The 23,019-nt window shown below is 34.6% G+C and overlaps 1 protein-coding gene across 2 annotated transcripts in view; it reads right to left on the reverse strand.

The window, feature by feature from the left end:
• The window catches only part of SPAG16 (sperm associated antigen 16), a 1,197,624-nt gene that overhangs the window by 317,861 nt on the left and 856,744 nt on the right, over positions 1-23,019 (reverse strand). For both annotated transcript variants that reach the window (XM_027873434.1, XM_027873435.1), the window contains exon 14: positions 15,493-15,558. In XM_027873434.1, the coding sequence (XP_027729235.1) occupies positions 15,493-15,558 (66 nt within the window). The remainder of the gene's footprint in view (positions 1-15,492; positions 15,559-23,019) is intronic.

The raw sequence follows: 23,019 nt of genomic DNA on the forward strand, positions 1-23,019 counted from the left end.
TCAGTCCTCTGGAGTCTTGAGTCTTGGAGTCTGGAGTCTTATTATTTACTACACATACATATTATGAGTTTTGTTTTCCTTTTTTTTTTTAAATGGGTGGAAAGAAAATAAATTTTTAATTGAAAAAAATTATTAAAAAAGAAAAAAAAGATCAATACAAGCTTTTATGTTAAAGTATCTGAACTAAGACCAATGGTCTGTCTTTTTTCTTGGTAGAATGTAGTATCTACCCACGCTCTTTCCCTTTGATCATGGAAGTACAATTCTCCCAACGCTCACCAAAATGGAAAAATGAGTCCATATTTAAGGTTCCATGAGAACCAGACAGTTGACAGAGATGCCATTCAGCTTGCAGACAGATGTGAAAACAAAGACAAAAGGTACTTGGGAATCACTAACTTGTTATGCAGGTAGGTCCCCAATCCATAAAAAAGTAACATGAAAACTGATATTATGTATTAAAAGAGTTAAAAAATCATTTTGGCTAACTTTGGAAGATGTATATAGCTATTGACTGAATTCCAGATTTTTTTTTTAATATAATTTCTTCTGGAGAGTAAAATTTTGAGTTTTTAAAGTCAGTTGCTGAAATTTTTTAAAAGATGAAAAAAAAAGAAAAAGAGTTAGGCTGGGCCCCAAGCCCACATTATAAATCTGCTATAGGAAAGTATAACTCATCCTGCCAGGAGGTGTAATTTTTAAAACCTTTTTTTTTCTTGCTGCAGTGCCTGCTTGGGATGTACAAATTAATTCTTCTCCTCGGAGAAGGAAGGGCAAAGTCTTCAGCACTGCTTGTAGTTTTGCATGCTAAGCAGCAGTCACTTCTTGAAGTAGGGATACATTGGGTCACATTTGACCAAGAACATACAATTAAGCAAACAAAATCACATTTAAAAAGATAATCAAGTTTTCTTGTAATTACACTTAAGAGCAAATTGGTGCGACAATTTTTTTTCTGATTATGTAGTTCAGAGACAATGTGTGATTCATTTAACATTTCTCCCTCATATATTATGATCTTTTAATGTCTTCTATTATCTGAACACCTATGTAATTCTTTACATTTATAGGATCACAAGCACAACTATATAATTAAAGTACAATCCAAAGGCTTTTCCTATCTTTAAATGATATCCTCAGAGAGTCTTATTATTTGGGGGAAATATTTATGTGTGTATATGCTTACATGAATTTATATAAATATATATATATATATGTGTGTGTGTGTGTACATATACACATATAAATGTATATAATATGCATACATAAATTTATATATAAATACAAATAATAATATGTATATAACATACATACCTATATAGATATATAGGCAAATAATATATACACATACATACACACAAACCTATATGTTTATATTCATATAAATCTATTTTTAAAATACAAATAGCTTCCCAATGTTCCTAAATTAATGAATAATCTAATTAGTAGTTATCATTGAACAACTGCCATGTGCAAGCACAATTCTAGATACTCTGGTACTTTGGATACTTTAAGGCTGTGATTCTCAAAATGTTTGGTCTTAGGACACCTTTAAACTCTTAAAAATTATTGAAGAGCCCAAAGAGCTTTTGTTTACATCAGTTATATCTATCAATATTTAACATATTAAAATTAATAGGCAAAAACATCTTAGTACTCTTATGACATGGTTTTTACCTCATAAACCTCCTGAAATTGTCTCAGCGACCTGCAATGGTCACAGACTGCAACTTGCGAACTATTGCTCTAGATAAGTCTCTGTGGTTATGATTAGGGGTCTCATCCATTCTTCCCTCAGGTGTCATCAAGGTTGACCTAGGTTACCTTACAATGCTTGCTGTGCTCCTCTGATCTCACCTGAAGGGCTGAATACAGCATAAACATGCTATATCTTTAACAAAGATCATCTTATCACCTCAAAGGCCATGTTTTCACAAAAAAGGGTCCTCTCCAAAAATAAGCTTCATGGAATTTTAATGCCTTGACAGTTGTGGTGGCCTAAAAGAATTCAGCAATGTTTTTTAATCTAACTTAAACATAGAGAGAATATGGCTTTATGAATACACACAAAAGAAACAAATGAAGAGGTCACAATTTACTTTTATCAACAGGGAAATGAGGTTCTTCCTCTGGTATACATGACTTCTGGTGAAGATGAGCTGCGAGTAGAACATACTCACTGCTTTAATGGGGGTTGCTGTGTGATGTCACACTATCAAGATAAGTTTAAAAAGAAAAACAGGGAAATCTCCCACTTTGGGGCCTTCATGAAGCTGGATTACTAGGGTACCTGATTTTTTAACTGAATTAACCAGCTCTTTTTATATCACATAGCCTCGAACTACTTGGTATTTCTTGATAGGATATGGGCCCAAAGTGAGACCTTTGCCCCAATTTGGGCCCCATTTGTCTATGGGCCCTAGAAAATCTTTGGACTGTCCTTGAATTCTCCCACTTGATAAAGGAGATCTCTGGCGTTCCCCTGAGACCATGATTCTGTCAATTGGCCTTTCCTTTTGGCTGCACCCAATCCCCCAATTCTATTATCCTTGACCTAGCCTACCTAGCCCTTCATTGTCTTGCCTGTCTATTGCCCCAGGTCACTTCCCACCCTTGGTCCTATCTAAGCTACATTTTCCCTGGAATTCTATTACCCACAGACTATTTAGCCACTCCTAGATCCTCCATTTCCCTGGAATTCTATTACATCATAGATTACTTGGCCACTCCTACGTCCTTCCCACAGTCTTTCTGTATATAAGGTCCACCTTGTCTCCATTAAGATGCTCTGATTTTTATAATATAGCCACTGCTGGGATTCTTATAATCTAGCCACTGCTCAGATTCCTAAAATTTAGCCACTGCTCTGATTCTTAAAATCTAGCTAATAGCTTACTAATGTTCAGACTCCTTAAGAGTCTTCCCAATATGATGGATGTTCCAATAAACCCTGTCTTTGGCTGAAAGAAGGCTTGGGTTGAATTCTTTTGGGTGGGACCCATGATGTGATTTTGGGGTCCCAGCACCCCTGAACCCTAAACTGCATCATTTCTGACCTTAGTTTTTCTATTATCCAGAACTTGTGCCATTAGGCAAAGCAGAACGGAATACTGGCTATCTTAGTGATGCAACTCATTCCACCAAACCTAATCTGAAACCTGAAAATGCCTTTCTGTTTCCAGTGTCCTTTGTAAGTGTGGCAGCTAGATAGTGCAGTGCTGAGCCTAGTTAGGAAGACTCATCTTCCTGAATTTAAATTGGCCTCAGGCACTTTCTAGCTGTGTGACCCTGGGCAAGTCACTTAATCCTGTTTGCCTCAGCTTCTCATGTGTAAAATAAGCTAGAGAAGGAAATGGCAAACCACTTTATCTTTGCCAAGAAAAATCCCAAATGGGGGCACAAAGGGTCAGACAGGACTGAAATGACTGAAAACAAAATTCTATGTAAGCAGCACTGCTTTTTAAATTTTTATTACAATTTTAAAATTATTTGAAAATTGATGTGACATTCTCTTTGATTATATAAAAGCATTTCCTTTTTTTGGGGGGGTGGCAGTATTTATTAACCTGTGATTTCATTACTATAATAATCTCCCAGTGTGAAACTTTTCTCTATGGATACAGGTCTGCAACTTTTCTGTAATTTATAGACTTAGCATTGGTGGGTGGGGAGGTGACTGAAGGGTTAAATTACTTGCCCAGGGTCACAAAACTAGTCTGTGTCACAGATTGGATTTAATCCCTCGTCTTCCTGACTCTAAGGCTGGCCCTTTATCCATTATGCCACGCTGCCTTTTCTTTGTAAATTATGCAATTACATAATTTATTGAGAGAACTGGGGATTGGAAAACAGTGTCACATTTCCTTCATGGAATCATCACAAATTTAAACAGTCAGTAAAAATTTAAAGATGTTTTGAAAAAAAGTAAGAAGAAAATAATTCCTGGAGTTATATGAACTCATATAGAATAAAGTAAGCTGAACCAGGAGAACACTATTACTGCCTAAAGTAATATAAATGAAAGAGAACACCAAAATAAGCCAGACTCTAAATAATTGCATTGTATAATGTTGGTCCCAAAGAACAAATAATTAAACATACTTCCCTATTTGGGGCAGAGGTAGGGAACTAGTGAGGGAGAATGTTGGATGCACATGAAGAAGAAGTCATTATAGTAGCTGTTTTTGGTGCAAAAGTATTTTTTCTGTTATAAGGAAAGGCTGAATTCTGGAGACTGTTCAAGCAGAGAAAGAGACTATGTCAGGAAAAGACTATGACATAAAACCAAAAATCACTAAGAAAACTTAACTTTTAAAATGTTCTTTCTAGTCAATGACAATCTTAAACTTCCCATAACAAAACAAAACTAGATGAAGACACATATGGTATCTAGATTTATTTTCTTTTCTTGCAAATAATCTTCTAGTTCTTTGAAAATACTTGCGCCTTTGTTGATAATTATATGAACTTTTCTTTTGTAATTATTTTATTCGCAGTAATATAGGTAATAGACTGTTCTCCTTTTCTCTCCTCTCCTCTTCTCTCTCTGCTTCTGTCTGTCTCTGAGTGTGTGTGTCTCTCTCTCTCTCTCAAAACAATGTGGTGCAGTGGAAAGGGTACTACATGCTTAAGAAAAAGACTTGAGTTGCAACACTGGAATCACTATGTTCATAGCCCCAGACCCAATATGGTAGTCCCAAAGATATTAACCAACCAGTGGAGTTTGCACCAAATGGCCTCATAAGCCCCTCTCTGCTCCAGATTTAGATACATTATCTATGTTTAATATACTGTTGTATAAAGGAATATTAAGAACTCAGATCATGTCAGGGTCATGGAGGAAAATTATGGGAGGTGAAAGTGGGCTACAAAAGAAAACTCACAATGCCCTGACAGGAAGTGGACTATGTCTGGTTTTAAATATAACTGCCTATGACAGTCAGTGCCACATCATAAATCTCTGAGATGGTGTAGTTGCTAGGCACACACACACACACACACACACATCCCAACAGAATATAAACACCTTGAGATCACGGACTATTTTTTGCCTCTTTTTATCTGTGACACTTGGTATACAGTAGCCATTTAATAAATGTTTGTCGAATGAATAATGCACCACACAACACATTACCACACAACTTATTGGCAGAACAATGTTGTATACCTTAGTTAGCCTCTCAATTTTCTCATGTATAATATGTGGATAATTAATATCTATTCTTTGTTTTAACACTTTAAGAAACTGAGGCAGACAGCAAGTAAGTGAATTGATTAGAACTCTGATCAGGACCAGTGCTCTATCCACTGTACCACTTAACTGTCAAGCTGTCTACCACATAGCATTGTTGGAGGGTCAAATAAGAAAATATATATGAAAACACTAGGAAAACAGTGAATCATTATATAAATTAAAGTTTTGGTTTTTCTTACTTTGGAATAATTTTTCATGAATATAAATCTCTCCATATATATTATTTTAGGACATGGTGTTCAAGATAATTCACCTACTATAAAAAGGTGAAATCCTAGGTATTTTCTACCATAATGGTAACCTTTGAGAAACGTAAAACAAACTTTAAATCTGTACAAAATACAGTGATACCTCAAACATAGCATAAAAGAAAAAAATAGCCTATTATATTTTTCTGTTATTGGCTATTCTATTGTTTTTTTAATTTGATCACAGTTAACTTTTTTGTAGTTCACATCACACCTAAAAGTTGTAACTTATGGATCATCTAGGTGCAGTAATGAATAAGAACTGACATTAAATATCAATATTATTGGCCCAGCTAAATGGTAGCTGACATCAAGCTGGATTGCTGAAGAGGTAAACAAAATTGAAATTTCTTTTTGTTGTAAGTACTGCCTGACATCATTTGTCCTTCACAGGATCAATGGATGACTGACCCAAATGCTATTTGCATTTCTTTCTATAAAATGCCTGGAGATTGATACATTTTCTTTGAGCTTGGACAACAAACAAAATGCAGAAATTCAAGGTCTTTTAATGAAATGGGGATAGAATAATTTTTCCTTGTAAACCTTTACAAGTGGAAAGACATACTTCTTTCCATCTTTTAAGGAAAAAATAATATAAATACAAGTATGTATATTCACATGCAGACAAAAAGATCAAGGTAAACTACCTTAGATCTAATAAAAAATTTCAAGCTGCAAAAATTGGATATTTTCCTAGTTCACAAATATACTTTGATGGCATGAAAGATTACACCTACTGAGTTTTCCATCCAATTGCTTTTGCGACATTTAGCTATAGTTATACTTCTAAAATGGAAAATTTACACTCGATACATTTCCAAAGTGTGCTATCCAAAATCGTAATACAATACCAGAATTTTCTTTTCTTTTTTGAGCTAAGAAAATACATACTGCCATTTTGGGCTTACAATGTACAAAGTCTATTAGTGAAATTATATTAAACACTTCTCCCTGACTTGCAGGAGATAAATTATTTGCACATTTTAACTTCTTGGAATTTCAGTTTTCTCATCCCTATGAGGGGGTTCTGCTACATGAGAAGGCTTAGATGTATTCCATGACCTGTAATTCTTTAAGCACTTTTTCCATATACAAAGGAATGAAAATAACTGTCTGGACCAGGAAAAGGCACATTCCTTATATAGATGTTCATTTCCTTATCTGAAAAATTGTGGCACTACATCATCTTTGTGATCCTTTGAGATTCACAACTGTCTGATCCTGTGAACTTCCTAGCGTGGGTGTTAACTAAAGTTCTGTCCTAGGATCTTTTTCTTCTCTCTATATATATTGTCTCTCTCACTGTCCCAATCATATCCCATAGGTTGTACCATTATTTTTTATTTTTTTATTTTTAGGCAATTGGGGTTAAGTGACTTGCCCAGGGTCACACAGCTAGTGTCAAGTGTTTGGTCTGAAGCTGGATTTGAACTCAAGTCCTCCTGACTTCAGGACCAGTGCTCTATCCACTGCGCCACCTAGCTGGCCCAAGTTTTACCATCATTACAGATGATCCCCAAACTCTATGTCCAGCCCAAATTCTCTCTCATGAATTTCACTCCTGCATTGCCAAATGTCTGCTAAACATTTTAAGATGGATGTCCAAGAGACATCTTAATATATGCAAAATTTAACTCTAAACACTATCCTTTCCCATACTTCCCCATTTCTGTCAAAGGTGCCACCATTCTTTCAGTATCATAGGTTTATAACATTGACATTATCCCAGAATCCTCACTCTCCCTCATTGCATACATCTAATCCACTGCCAAATTTTCACTGTTTCTACTTTCACAATATCTTTCACATCTGGCCCCTTCTCTCTGCTCACACAGCTACCACCTTGGTTCAGACCCTCATAAACTCTCATAAATTATGGTAACAATCAGCCAATCAAACATTTATTAAGTATCTATTATGAGCCAGGCATTGGACTACATACTACTGTGGGGCTTCAAAGAAAGGCAAAAGACAGGAGGAGCTCACAACCTAATGGGGAGAGACAACATGAAAACAGGTATGTTCAGACAAGCTATGTCCAAGATGAAAAAGAAATAATTAACACAGAGAAGGCGCTAGAATTAAGAGAGACTGGGAAAGGCTTCCTCTAGAAGGTAGGATTTTAGCTGGGAGTTGAAGGAAGCCAGGGAAGCCAGTAGATACAGATGAGAAGGCTGAACGTTCTCCTTATTGGTCTTCTTGCTTTCAGACTCTCACCACTGAAGTTCAACCCACATATTGTTGTCAAAATCACTTTCCTTAAGCTTAGATTTTTACCATATGATTTCCTGACTCTTCTAGGATAAAATAGAAATTCCTCTGTTTAGACTTTTTTTTTTAGGCAATTGGGGTTAAGTGACTTGCCCAGGGTCACACAGCTAGTAAGTGTCAAGTGTTTGGTCTGAGGCCAAATTTGAACTCAGGGCCTCCTGACTTCAGGGCCGGTGTTCTATCCACTGTGCTACCTAGCTGCCCACTTTGTTTAGACTTTAACTAAAGCCTATACAATCTGATCCCTTTTCACTGTCACTGAACATTATTCCCCCTCCCACATCTATAATCTAGCCAAACTGATCTTCTCTAGTTCCTCATACATGACACTCCATTTCCCTTCTCTCTGTTATTGCACTGGCTGTTTTCTGTGCCTAGAATGCACTCCTTCCTCAACTTTGCTTTTTATAGGATCATTTTCTTCCCTTAAGATGCAGCTCAAAAAGCACCTTCTACATGGAGCCTTTCCTGATGTCCCAACTGTGCCGTGCCATCCATCCTAAATTTCCTGCTATTCAACTACTTTGTGTAAGTATATGTATATATATACACAGATATATATATATATATGTATTCATTAACTTTATATCTGTAAATATTTTTAAATGTACTTGTTCCCCCCATTATGTAAGCTAATCACACAGGGATTCTTTGTTCAGTTTTTGGTACTTGTATCCCCAACACCTAGAACAGTGCCTGGTACATAGTAAGTTCTTAATGAATACTCATTTGTTGATGGATTCTTATCTTGATGTATCAATGGGTACATAATCTTACCAATGTGGTCATTCCACCCTCCTCCAACCTCTGTAGATCACAGTGCAGCCAAATCTTCTCAACTTATGCAAAAGTTCTCCATATCTTTTCATCAATCTTCCATGATGCATCAACCCAATGAACTGGGACTTTTCTTCTAGGTTCCTTAATGTTTTCTGGATCCTAATGCAGCACATGGGCCATTCATTGTTTTCACTATCTTATCTGACTACTACATGTATTTTTCTGGTAGAACCTTTGCTCAATGTCATTATGTCACTCTTTTTTGCACCCAAGTTCTCATTGGTGATATGCTGTAGTCCACTTATCCCCACCAATAGTTGTTCTTTTAGTATCTCTGCAATCTGATTCCCATTAAATAATAACATTCTATGATTTATAGCCACAGAGCCTCACCAAAAGAATATTAATATTAAAAATATGGGCTTTTATGAGGGACAGATACAGGGAAGCTCTGGGACCATTAAAAGTGCTATACAATTTCCTAGTCCAGGCCTCCTTTATTGTCTCTTGCATGAACTTTTGCAATAGCCTTCTATTCAGTCATCCTACTCCTACTCAAGTCTCTTTCCACTCAAAATCACTGTTCACTAAAGTCATTTTCTAAAGTGCAGGTCTCACCATAACAACCTTCTACTCAATAAACTCCAGATGCTCCCTATTACCTCTAGATCAAATATATACAACTCTGTCTAGCTTTTAAAGCCTTTGGCAGTTGAGCCCCCTCCTATCTTTCCAGTATTCTTACACATCATTCTTTATATTCTATAGCCCAGACATATCGGCCTCCTTGCTTTTCATAACAGAAGGCACTCCATGTCCCATCATTATGTCTTTGCACTCACTGTCCATCCCTCATACCAGGAATGCTCACCCTCCTTGCCTCCATCTCTCAGAATCCTTGGTTTCCTTCCCAATTCAGCTCAAGTTGGACCTTCTACTTGAAACCTTTCCTTATTATTCCCCAGAAGCTAGTGATAATCTCTCTCCTAAACTGCCTTCTATTCATTTTGCCTATAATCTCCAAATTGCTTCTATATTATATATATATGTATATATTCTTCTAAATGCAAACTCCTTGAGTTCAGGGACTATTTTAATATAATCTCTACCCCAGAAGCTTAGTTCAGTACCCAACACATACCAGGTGGTTAATAAATGCTTATTTGTTGATTGATTTGAAGGATTATCCACAATAATAACATCATGTATTCACAATGAAGAAATACACTTCCTGGAATCCATCCTGGATGAAACATAATGTTCAGTACTCTGGGATATATTTCCAATGAGTCTCAAAAAGATTAGAGGAGTAATTTGAACAGAGAGAATATAAGGTAGATTGCTAGAGCAGAAATATGAAGGATGAATTTAAATGGAAAATGAATGCAGTTAGGACAAAGAGTTGGGGAAAGCCTCAACTAACATGGTTGCCATGGGGATAGAAAGGAAAGATATGTGAGAGATACTGTACAATTAAATAAGAAAACTAGCATTCATATAGAACCTACTATGTGCCAGGCACTGTGCTAAGTGCTCATAACAATCCTGGGAGGTAGGTGCTATTTTTATCCCCATTGTAAAGTTAAGGAAACTGAGGCAAGCAAAGGCAAAGTGAGCGACCCAAAGCCATATAGGTAGTTAGTATTTGAGGCTGGATTTGAACTTGGGTCTTCGTGACTCAAGGCCCAGTACTCAATCCAGCATCCCATCTGGGCAAATGTTTTATGCTCCTCCAGAGCAAGCCAGAATAACTCAACTATATAGGACACTTCAAAATGCAGTGAGCCTCTATAGGTTCATCTAGATTGGCATCAGTTTCTCATCAGGCTGACTTCTTCTGTTGTAACATCACTATTTGCTAAAATCTCCATGGCTCCTTCCAAATGGAACCTTCCCTTATAACAAACAAAACCAAATAAAGAGAAATCATTCCATACAATGAAGTCCTCTGACAATGTCTACAACATTTTGAACTAGTTGTCCTTCTCTGCCAGGAGGTGGAAGGTATGTTTCAACATTGATTTTCATCTTTCAGATACTCATTGACTCTCTTCTCACTACATTGTATTATTGTGCATATCAAGCCAATGCTTTTTAGAGTGATTATGGATTTCATTGAGGAGGTCTCGTAGTATTTTAAAGCTCAATATAGTCTATGAAATGTCAGCCACAAATCTGGAAAATCTCTCAATCTATAAGGAATTCCTGGTTTGTTTGTTTTTAATTTTTCATGGGACATCTTCCACAAGAATAATAAATACTTTTCCATATATCAACTCTGCATGGAAGAAGATTTCTGATCTTAGGAATCATTCATAATCAAGATCAAGAAAATTCATTCCTTGAGATTGCACTTATTCTGACATATCCACTTTGACCTGTGTGTGTCATATTTGTTAAATTATTTTACTAAACATGGGCAGATATAACTATATCATTCCTTCACTATCTTAGCTATCTCCAGAGATTATTCAGGAAGAATTTCTTCTTTTCATTTTCTTAATAACTGCTGAATGAAATGTTCTCTCTCTTCTACCAATTGGAATATATTTGATACAGCTTCCAATAACAGACCCTTCAGCTACTAGAATGACATGAATGCTGCTATATATTCACTGTCTATAACTGCACCAGTGAGTTTCTACTTTCCTTTCTGATGTGGAAGGAGAGCCTGTACAACTATGTGTAGACTTCAAACATTAAAGGAATCAAACCTAATTTCAACAGTATGTTTTCTGGTTTATTTAGTAGAAGTTCATTCAAAAGAAAATTATGATCTTTAGATTCTGCCTTTAGGTATTAAAAGCTTACTTGCTCCATAAATCTCTCCATCAAATTCCAGTCTTCAACTATGCTATGTCAGATTGGTCTCTTTGCTGTGTAAATTAGCTTTATCCTCAAAAAAGAAGTCTATATCATTGATCCCCTTCACCTCTGTGCTTGACTTCCCACTTTTGCACTTCATAGTAATACATGAAGGGCTGATAAACTATGGTTCCATATTTCCAGTATATTTAGATTTCTAGCATATTCATATTCAAGTGGCACCTAGTGACATCATCCACCTTACGGGCCAGTAGCTGCCCTGCTATCTTCAGCCTCCACTGTAGCTCCCTATGCCACTATCAGGTCAATTCTGAATGTGGGGAGGGAAAACAATATTGTCTGGGGTTATCCAACCACCCATAGTCTGGGGCTGGCACTCATAGGAGGCGGAGAGAAAGCTGAAACAATGGCTGTAGACGTGGTGGGAGGGCCTGTCCTTCCATTTAACTTCAATTTCTTTATGTCCTCTAGTTTTGTTCATAACAAGGATGACAATATATGTATGATGCAATTCCACAGTAAAAACTCATTTGTCCATGGTAAAAAAAAAAAAAAAATGCTTGCTAAGCGTACTAACAATGATGGTTTGTAGGCAGTTTAAGAACTGTTTGATTCTTAGCAGATACTGGTGCCCTATGTGCCATTTTCCCACTGTTGCTGTAGAAGTGGAGGGCCCTACACAGTCCTCTTTTGCATTTTTATCTGTTGATCTCCACCATCCAAAAATTCATCACCTGATGGCCAGTCTTCTGAATCTCACCATACTTAGAAACAATGGCCTATAGAATACAGAGAAAGTTTGTCTCCAGGACTTTCCTCAAAGTCTTTCTGGTTTGGCAGGACCTTTCTGAGCATGTGCTCTGCTGTCCTAATCTTCAAGGAACCCAAATCTTCAAGAATCCTTCAAGAGTAGGACTTTCATTGAGACAATATTTATCTTTATGTTATTAATTCATAGGGCGAGGCCTGATGGATATGTGGCCAGAAAATTTAAAAATACAGTATTAAGTATTAGGAGAAATTTCCAATAGAAAATCAATCAGAAATGAAGTCACAAGATCTGATACTATAATTCAAAATGTTATATATGCCCATAATTCAAATTATATAAATTCAATGACTAAATAGCTATTTAGGCCTAAGCATACAGACCTTGTGACTTCAGATCACACTAGGTTGACAGTGCTGTATTTACATTCTGCTTACAAAATTCAATTTGTGGTATTTTCTAAAACTCTGTTTATGGTAAATATCTAAATGCAGTTTTCACTAGTAATATAACATTAATGCATATTCCTGAGGGCATCAAACAATTAGCAAAGATAATATCAAATAATTGAAATCTAGGCTTCCCACATAGGTACTAAATAATGCATTTGCACAGTGTCTGCTATTTCTTATTCATATGGATTGTGTTATGCTGTTGTGTTCCCTAGAGGCACCTGGATGTCCCTGGAAAAGCTCAGGCTCCCATCACCTCAGAAGTTGCTCATCTCCACTGGTAGGTAAGTTATTCAAGCATAAGAAAGCTCAGCTGTTCGAATCTACTCAGCTGATCAAAAGGACATCTTTTCAGTGTCAGTGGTTTTAATAAACTATCATCTTCTTGGTAAGTTACTAGATATTGTCAATTAAGAAGACCACTGATAGAAACTTTTAATGAGAGCCTCGGGCATGGTTTTGGTGCCATGTTTTCATACTCCTTCTCAGGACTAACAAGGTATTTCAAGATGTACTAATCAGGAGATCTGGCATCTAGTATTTGTACCTTATATTCATCTGCTACCCTTTGTCACAAGTACAATTAATGTATGTCATCTATAATTGCACTCTTCCCCTTAATCTAATCAAATCTGCTTTGTTTCCATATTTATTAATTTACTCCTTTAGAATGATAAATTGTTTCTGTACCAGCTGTGATATTTTTTACCCAAATAACATGTCCAGCTTACAAACAAAACAAAACAAAACAAAACAAAACAAACAAACAAAAAAACAAAAACCTCTATTCCTTCTCCCTTCAGTTTTCTTCTAATTATACTAGGGCAAGTAAAAAAGCAAGCTACACAATACATTCACAGGGTACACATGTCTCCTGGAGTTTTATTATATCACATAATGTTGAAAAGACTGCTTACCACCAGGAAAAACATTTTTTCCCACTATCTGAAACTGTTATAATATACTACTCTTCTGCTAAATGTCCCCTAAGAGTCAATTAAATGAAATATTCCTTCCTAAGATAAATTTGTTAAAATATAGCTAAGTTTGAAACCACCATTAACATCCCCAATGCCATCAGTGATACCAGTGCAATTTCAACTACTGTCATCAACTTTTCTTTTGAGTAAACATTTTTTCCCTTATTCTCATGGCTGGATTAACTATGTAGCAGTAACAACATTATGACTATACTGCTATTTTGAAGCTAGACATAACTAATCTACTAGCCTGGAGACTTGAGACTTTTGAGCTAATTGGAGAAGAGGAATATGAAATTAAGTGTTTTGCTTTATAAGAAAATCAGAGTTTAGTTTATATACTCATTTGACCCAGATAAGGCTTCATTTTATCACCCTAATCTGCTTTGTGAGAAAATCGAGCAGAGCTTCTAATTGTGCACAGTACTACAGAAAACGTGGAAGTTTCTCTGACCTTCTAGCAATAGCAACAAATTTCCACATACAAACCCACTGGGGTAGTTTTTATGTGACAGGCCTGATGCAGGTACTTTAAGGCCTGATCCCTCCCAATTTATAGCAACTACCTGCAGACCTATCCCAAATACCTGAGAGTCAGGGAACTTGCTGCAAAATCTATTAATCCTCTTCCCTTTCCAGGAAGGCCAATGAGGAGGGGTAGGTCATGGGAGAGGGTGTAAACAGGAGACCTTACTAAAAAAAATGGTGTACTTTGTTTAAGGCTAAAGCTCCTCTTCTGACTTAGAGATGGAAAAACACCAGCCTCATCTATCTGTGCCTGGGATTGCAATGGTACACCTTTGACATGAACTGATTGTGTAACCCTGGTCCATTGCAATCCCAGGCACAGATATAGGATAAATAGGATAGATCAACAATCAATAATCTACAGATAGATCTGTAATTTAGAGTCATAGCATTACTGGGAGTATTAACCAGAAAAGTGACTTGACCAGGGTTCCACAATCAGTTCATGTCAAAGGTGGGACTTGACTCGAGATCTTTATTCACGCTGGCATGCTGACTCTCTCATACCAGCTGTATCTAACCTATATAGCTATGCTGCAATTTAAGGCCATGCCTTCTTGTTCTTTATCACTGTATGTGAACACAGTTAATTACTCTGCCCTATAGAAGAGAATTTCAAATAATGGATGACCATTATTAAGTCATCCCTCCAATGTCTTTGCTGTAGCCTCAGCACTTCAGTTTTCTTTGGCTCCTTTTCATAAATTTAGTTTTTTCAACCCTTTAACTTTTGCATCTGACTATACCCTGAACCTTATCTCTCCATAGCTTTCTTTCCATATCTTTAATATCTGGTTATAATAAGGCATTGAACAGTACTGGATATAATTGGAGATTCCCTCACCATTGCTTTATGTTTATCTATTTAAATGACTGTCCTATATATTAAGTTGTGGCCATCTTGTCATCTAACTTCTGATCTCTCACATCATTCACTATTCCTTACAGGGCATCCAGGACCATCTTCAATCATCCTGACCTATATCTGGCCACTGGACCCAGATGGCTCCAGAGGAGACAGTGAGGCTGGTGACTTTGCACAGTTCTCCCTCACTTAAATCAAATTTACTTGCATGTCATGGCATCACCTCCCTGATGTCATGGTCCTCTTTGAGAAAGAAGGACAAACAAACACCACCACCACCACAACAACAACTTTCCTTACAGAGCTTTCATCATCATATTTATACATACAATCCATTCTGCATTTTATATGTGTAGTTTGTATTCCTGTCCCCTCCTCCGCCCCCTTACCCCTACATAATCACGTCACATAAGCAAATGTCCATGAGATCAAGCAGTTACAATAGAACCTGATTTGCTAAAAATTTCTTTGCATCTGTCAGATAATAAATTAATGCAACATTAACACTGAACTCACCCTTGCTGTGAAAGTGGCATCATTGATGGAATGCATGTGACCATAGAGGGACTGAGCACAGCAACCCTAAGATAATAACAACAACAGAACATTAAATCAGTTGTGGTCAAACAAGATCATTTTTGTAGTAAATTCAAGCAGAGAAAAAAAAAACTAATAAAACAGATGTAGTATTTTTTAATGGTAAAGAAAAATCAAAGATCAGACTAAACATAATCCTTAATTTTTACCACCAATTATCCCCAATTACTGATTAAAGAGTATACTACTGAGAACATTTGCCAGTGTGAAACAGATCTCATTTTCTGTTTCATTATTTTGATGTTGTTATCCCCCCTTCTGCAGCCATGACATGCTACTGTTGAGATGCCTTACCCTTTAACCAGCAGTCAATGGAAGAGTTATTAAGCTGTAGGGGCCCTGAAACATTCCAAAAGGAGAGTCAGAAATTTGACCATATATGGGTTTCAGGGGCATTTCATGTTGGGACTGGTACACAAAGTTAACTCTTCGACTGATTTGGAGCACTGACCCACAATCTGTACAGAAAATACTAGCATGCTATAACTGAGATATTATTTTGGTGGGTATTATTAGGAAACATGGATTCATTCCAACTGCTTCCTCTACTTAAATTAATTTCCTTATATTTCCTTGGACTTAACCAGATACAAGCTGTAAGAACAATTATAATATCTACAAATTGAGACATTCTAGATTTAAGAGCAACAGATATCCCAGAATTTATGGAGAATTACTCAAAGTCATCTGAAAAAAAAAATCATTTCACTTGGGGAATCTCAGTCATGGAAGATTATAGAGCTGACCACATATTAGAGAAATGTTACTTATTCATTGCTATTGCCATAGATTTCATTAAAAGTTAAACCGTAGCTTTCTCCATGTAGACTGAATCTGAATGATTAATTCTTTGATAAAGAATATGAAATTTCCTCCCAAAATTTGAATTTCATAAAAATCTGACAAGTCATTTCTGGCACCATCTCAGTATTGCTCCACAATCATTATTTCTCAGTCCTCTTAAAACTTCAAAACAGTTATGCTGAGGATTTCAAATTCTGAAATCCCCAGAAGTAGAAAGAAATGAGTTCTAAAGACAATAAAGGCTAACACCTAAAAAATGTATAATTAGTTTTTTTGAAAAGCTATCTTAGTAAGTTATCTTGTTAATTATCTATGAGAATTAAAGTCTGAAATAGTAATGTATAACTGTACATGCAAAGATTAATGCTAAATTTTTTAGCAAACTTGAAATTTGCATATTTTAGGTCTTTTACATGTCTTAAATCTCAATTTCACCACTGCATTAATATGTCCTTCTACATGGAATACTTTTCTAAATTAAGAACCTCTATACTATTTATTTAATTGGTAAGGAAATTTTAGTTTCCAGATAAATCCTAAATGCCAAGTTTTAATTCAAAGTGAACCTCTAAGGCTTACTTGAAAAGCCTTGGAAATAGGGGGTTATAATAGAAATGCTGACAGGCTACATTTGTGCCACTATACAAAACCTGACTCAAAGATAAATGTTTCATGAATTAGGAAAAATTGAAAAAGGTTTTCTATTTCAGCTTTGTTCCTAAGATGAAAGTGAATCTCTTCTTTTTTGCTACATACTGAACTTGGGTTATTAATATTTCAATATTGACTGCCTTAACCAGAGGCAAATCCAAACAATAACATGAACATTTGGGATTGCTTCTTTGGTGAATTCCTATCAGAGTTGTTATCTTTTAAAATGGCAGTATTTTTTTTAAGAATAAGGATTGAAAACATATGGCTATTTATTCTCTTTATTAAATTTGTAGATTTATGAATAGCTTAAAAATGTGATTACACTCAATTTCCATTTTTACATGAATATCACATTTGAAAATGAGGTAACACCCTCATATGTCATACTCATTGGTGTAAAATGAGCATGCTCACTGAGAAACTTTCACATTATCCAAGAAATATAAGATGCATTTCTAAGATTCATCCCTTAATTAAAACACACACACACACACACACACACACACACACATACAACACTTTGTTTTTCAATTAAGGGATCAGCAGGAGTAAACAAGTAGTAAATTAGCAAATGCAGTTGGGTGGATCCCTGCTCTAAATCTTGAAAGTCAAACCTAAACATTACATTTGGAATAATATTATATTTAGAGAATATCTAGGGGGAGAGGAGGTATTCATGGATTCTGTACTATGGAGCAGCTACTTTGGTAGGCAAATTCATTCTTTCAAACATTTATTTGGCACCTGCTGTGTACAGGGTATTATATTGCATTCACTGCAGATAAAAATGCTGGTGAGTTGGTCTAACTTTTCCAAAGCCACAAGATAATAAATAACAGAGTGAGGATAGGAAGTCAGATCCTTTTATTTGAAACATGGAGCTTTCTTTAATTATGCCTCAACTTAGGCTGTCATACAGGTGTTGCTATGACCTGGTACTCAGGCCTCATATCCCAGTTCGATCAGTTATTTTAAATCTTTTTTTTAATTAATTTGTTTTGATTTATCAACCACCACTTTCATGAGCTTTTGAGTTTAACAATTTCCCCCCTCCTTTCCCAAGATAGTGTGCAATCTGATATAGGCTATACATATACATTCCTATTAAACATATTTTCACCTTAGTGATGTTGTAAGTAAGAATTAGAACCAATAGGAGGAACCACCAGAAAGAGGAAACAAAACACAACAGAAGAAAAAAAATAGCAAATAGTATGCTTTGATCTGCATTCAAACTCCATAGTTTTTCTTTTTTGGATGTGGATAGCCTTTTCCATCATGAGGCCTTTGGAGATACCTTAGATCCTTGTATTGCTGAGAAGGGTTAAGTCTATCAATATTAGTCATCACACAACATGGCTGTTACCGTGCACTATGTTCTCCTGGTTCTGCTCACTTCACTCACCATCAGACCATACAAGTCTTTCCAGATTTTTCTGAAGTATTCCTGTTCATCATTTCTTATAGCACAATAGTATTCCATTACATTCATATACCAGAACTTGTTCAGCCATTCCCCAATTGATGGACATCATCTCAATTTTCAATTCTTTGCCACCACAAAAAGAGCTACTATAAATATGCTTTTTCCATGTGGGTTCTTTTCCCATTTGTATGATTCTTTGGGATATAGCCCTAGAAGTGCTATTGCCAGGTCAAAGGGTATGCACATTTTTATAGCTCTTTGGGCATAATTCCAAATTGCTCTCCAAAATGCTTGGATCATTTCACAACTCCACCAACAATGCATTAGTGTTCCAATTTTCCCACATCTTCTCCAACATTTATCATTTTCCTGTTCTGTCACGTTGGTCAATCTGATAGGTGTGATGTGGTACCTCAGAGTTGTTTTGTTTGCATTTCTCTAATCAATAGTGATTTAGAACATTTTTCCCATATTACTATAGATGGCTTTAATAATTTAAATCTTTAGAACTCTGCCTGACTCTTCCAGTTCAAGTAAATATTTTCAACTTTCTCTGAATTCCCCCAAATTGTCTCTTCTTTTGGTGTAGTGTTATTCTATTATATTCATGTACATGAAATTTTCTACCCATTCCCTATTTCACAAATACCTTCTCTGTTTCCCGTAATTTTGCTATTATAAAAATGTAGTTATAATTATTTTGGTATACATGAGAACTTTTTGTCTGTTCTTATTTTTTCTCCTTAAACAATATGACCAATAGTGAGATCACTGGATCTAAGGAAGTGATTATTTTAATGATTTTCCTAGCATAATTTCAAATTATTTTCTAAAACAACTGAATCAATTCACAGCTATGCCAACAGTGTAATAGTGTGCTTGTATTTTCAAGCCCTTCTAACACTAAGTCCTCATTTTATCATCTTCACTAATCCAAATTGTTTTAACTTGCATATCCCTTATTGGTTATTTGGAGCATTTTTACATGGTTGCTAATAAGATTGCATTTCTTCTTTTGAAAAAAGACCTTTGACCACTTACCTGTTGAGTAATGGCTATTGATAATTTGCCATTAATTCTCCATAAATCTTGGCTATCAGATCTTTATTAGAAGGATGATATGAAGATTCCTCACATCAACAGCCTGTCTTTTTGTTGAACCAATGTAATTCCATTGATTCTGTCCTCGTAATGGCTTTAAATTTTTATAAAATTATATTTATATTTTATATAATATTTATATTATTTACTATTTTGTCTTTATCTCCCTTGTCTCTTGCTTGATTATGCGTTCCCTCCTAAACTATATAAATCTGAAAATACTCTTCTCAGTTTTTTCATTTTCTACTAATATGAAAATTTATATTGTTTGCTTATAAATTTGAAACTTATTTTGGTATACAGTGTAAATCTAATTTCAACCAACCATTTCTCAGTCTTTGTAGTAATTCTTTTTGAAAAAAATGAGTCCTTTCTACTTCCTACAACAGTTTCTTTCACGGATTTACAAAACTAGAAACAACTGTCTTTGCTTGCTTCTTGTCTTGCTTTCTTGCTTCTTCGTAATATTAGATTCTTTTATGCCTCCTTTTTCATTATTTTTCTTTACATTCTTGATATTTATAATTCTAAATTAATGCTATTATGTTGCTTAGTCTTGTAAAATAGCCCTTTTGTAGTTTGATTGGCATGGAGCTAAATCTGTCCATTTATCTATGTAATATGTCAAAACCTGACAAAATGACTTTTATTAAAAACTTAGAAAAAATATAAAGAGTGAGAAATGGAGCTATGGGTTGAAAGAAAACTTATTTACTCAGATAAAACCTAAAAAGCAGGAATGGCAGTCATATTTTCAAACAAGGTGATAGTATAGAAAGAAAAAAATCAAATAAAGCATATCATCTTTAAATAATGAAATGATAACATTATTGAATTTGAATGTGTGTCTGGGTAGATCAGAGGGCATAGCCCCCAATTACTGAAAAGTCAACATCAAGACTTAGATAAAAGTTCAATAATTGTTGGGCACATCAGTGCATCTCTTTTAGACTTAGACAAACATACAAGATAGACAAATCTAAGAAAAAAGTTAAGGATATAAACAAACTACTGAAGAATTATTATAGATTGTCTTTTGGCCACTTAAGGAGTAACCTACCTATACTTTAGTATTACATAGTATAATTACAAAAATTGTCCATTTGATATGTGGTCCAAAAAACTCACAAATACAGAAAGGCAGAAATATCATATGTACAATTTATGGACCATGTCTTTGAAAAAAAAAATGTGTCCGATAAGTAAGCTAAGAACAATGGACTTAGAATTTAGTTGAAACTAATTAATATCATACTAATAATGACTGGGTCAAAGAAACAACAAATATTTTTGTTACAGAAAATGACAGTATGACAATTTGTATTTGGTAACCTAAAGTAGTATTTAAGGGAAAATTTAAACTCTAACCTTACATCAACAAAAGAAAAAATTAATTCATTGAGCATCCAACTAAATCCCTAGAAAATCAACAAATTAAAAACCCTCAAATAAGCTCAAAAATAGAAATCCCGAAAATTAAATATAATCAAAATTGAAAACAAAGAGTCTATTAAGATGATAAATAGCTGATTTTAAAGACCAACAAAATACACAAACAATTAGCTAATTTGACCCTTTAAGAGAGAGAGATGAAAGATGAATTACCAAAAGAAAGAAAAAGAAGGAATTAACAAATGGAGAAAAAAGAAAATAGAATGGAAACTATTATATGTAATTAAATACCATTGAAACTGAAAACAAATGACATGCATGAATATTTACAAAAATACAATCTATTCTGATGAATTGAATAGGTGATAAATCTAAACAACTTAGTCTCAGTCTCAGAAAAAGAAGTTAAGATAGTTATAAAGAAAAAAATCTTTAAAAGTAGATTATATTAAATAATTAAGAAATAGTTAACACTACATTAGCTGTTTACAAAAATAGATTTGCAAAGCACCTTATGAAATACCTTCCATGAGACAAATATATCAAAGAGAAATGAAGCAGAAAAATTTATAATTTTATAAATCCTATATCACAATTGAATATCTACACAAAGATATTTAATTAAATTTTAGTAAGAGGCTATAGTACTTTAAAAACACTTTTAGGGGTTGTATTTATTTCAGAAATGCAGATGTGATTTCACAATAAGAAATGGAGAATAACTATATTAACAAAAATTCAAATGGTTATATGAATAAATGTAACAAACACTGATAAAAATGCAATAATCCTCTCTGTTAAAAAAACTTTAAAAACAGAGGAATAAATATACTTTTTCTTTACATGAGAAACAGTATCTATCTAAAAGTAAGAGCTAGCATTATTTTGAACCGAGAAGTACTAGATGCATATGTAATATTATTATGTTCAAAGAACCAATATTATCTCCATTATTATTTGATACAGGCCTAGAAATATGACTATAGCATCAAGACAAGATGAATCAGTTCATTCAAATCTTCCCATGTTTCACTGAATTCCTCATATTCATTTCTTACTAGACAGTAATATTTCATTATATTTATATAACTCTAGTTATTTTTTAGCCATTCTACAATTGTTGGACACCCCCTTTGTTTTAAGTACTTTATTACCAGACAGTGTAATTATGAATATTTTAATAGATAGTAGATCATCAGGACTATTTTGTTAACCATGTACATAGAAATGTCCCAATAAACATTAAAATGCCTTCAAGTATAACTACATGTCCATTTTCTGTTACCTCAGAATACAAACAGCTTTTGTATTATAATTTGTCCAGTGTTTACATGGAATACTGCCTTGGGATAATAGACATAAAATATATTTTTATTGAACTTAATTGAACTGGGCATTTAGAAAATTAAAGGTAAGAAAACATTATATGTAATAAGGATCATATTATAAACACAAAAATGACCAGAAGCTAAATATGCCTATTTCTAAATTATATAGCTAATGTTTCTCAAATAGCAGAAGTCCATTAATCATCTAATCAGTTTGAAATTTTAAGATAATAATTTCCTTTAAGTTTAGCTGTACTCAAGGAAGGGGAAGAAGATATTACAATAATTCCTATGCACCCTGCAGATATGACCATGGAACCACTGGAAGAACTTCTAGAATAATTCAGAGGAGCAATAAATTAATTAAAAGAAGGAATTAACAAAATAAAGACAGAAAATGTAGATACTTGAGATCTAAATGAAAAAAAAAAACTTAATAAGACAAACAAGAATTTAGATGGCCAAGAAATTCTCTAAAACAGTCTCTGAAAATGAAATTCCAGGGGAAGAATGTACTAGCCTAAAGACAGGTGTTGAAAGAAAAGTCATGGGCCTTGTAAAATTTGATCTAAAATACTTCCTACCATAATACACTGTCTTCTCTATGAATAAATATTTCTTGGCATGAGATTCATCAAAGTATCCTTCAGAAAAAGAAAATATAGATGGAAATGTGGTATAGAAAAGATTTAAAATAACACTAAGGGCAGGACTTTTTGGAGAAGGAATCACTGCTTTTGA

The sequence above is a fragment of the Vombatus ursinus genome, unplaced genomic scaffold (genome assembly GCF_900497805.2).
Source record: "Vombatus ursinus unplaced genomic scaffold, bare-nosed wombat genome assembly UNPS02014802.1, whole genome shotgun sequence".
NCBI classification, from domain to species: domain Eukaryota; kingdom Metazoa; phylum Chordata; class Mammalia; order Diprotodontia; family Vombatidae; genus Vombatus; species Vombatus ursinus.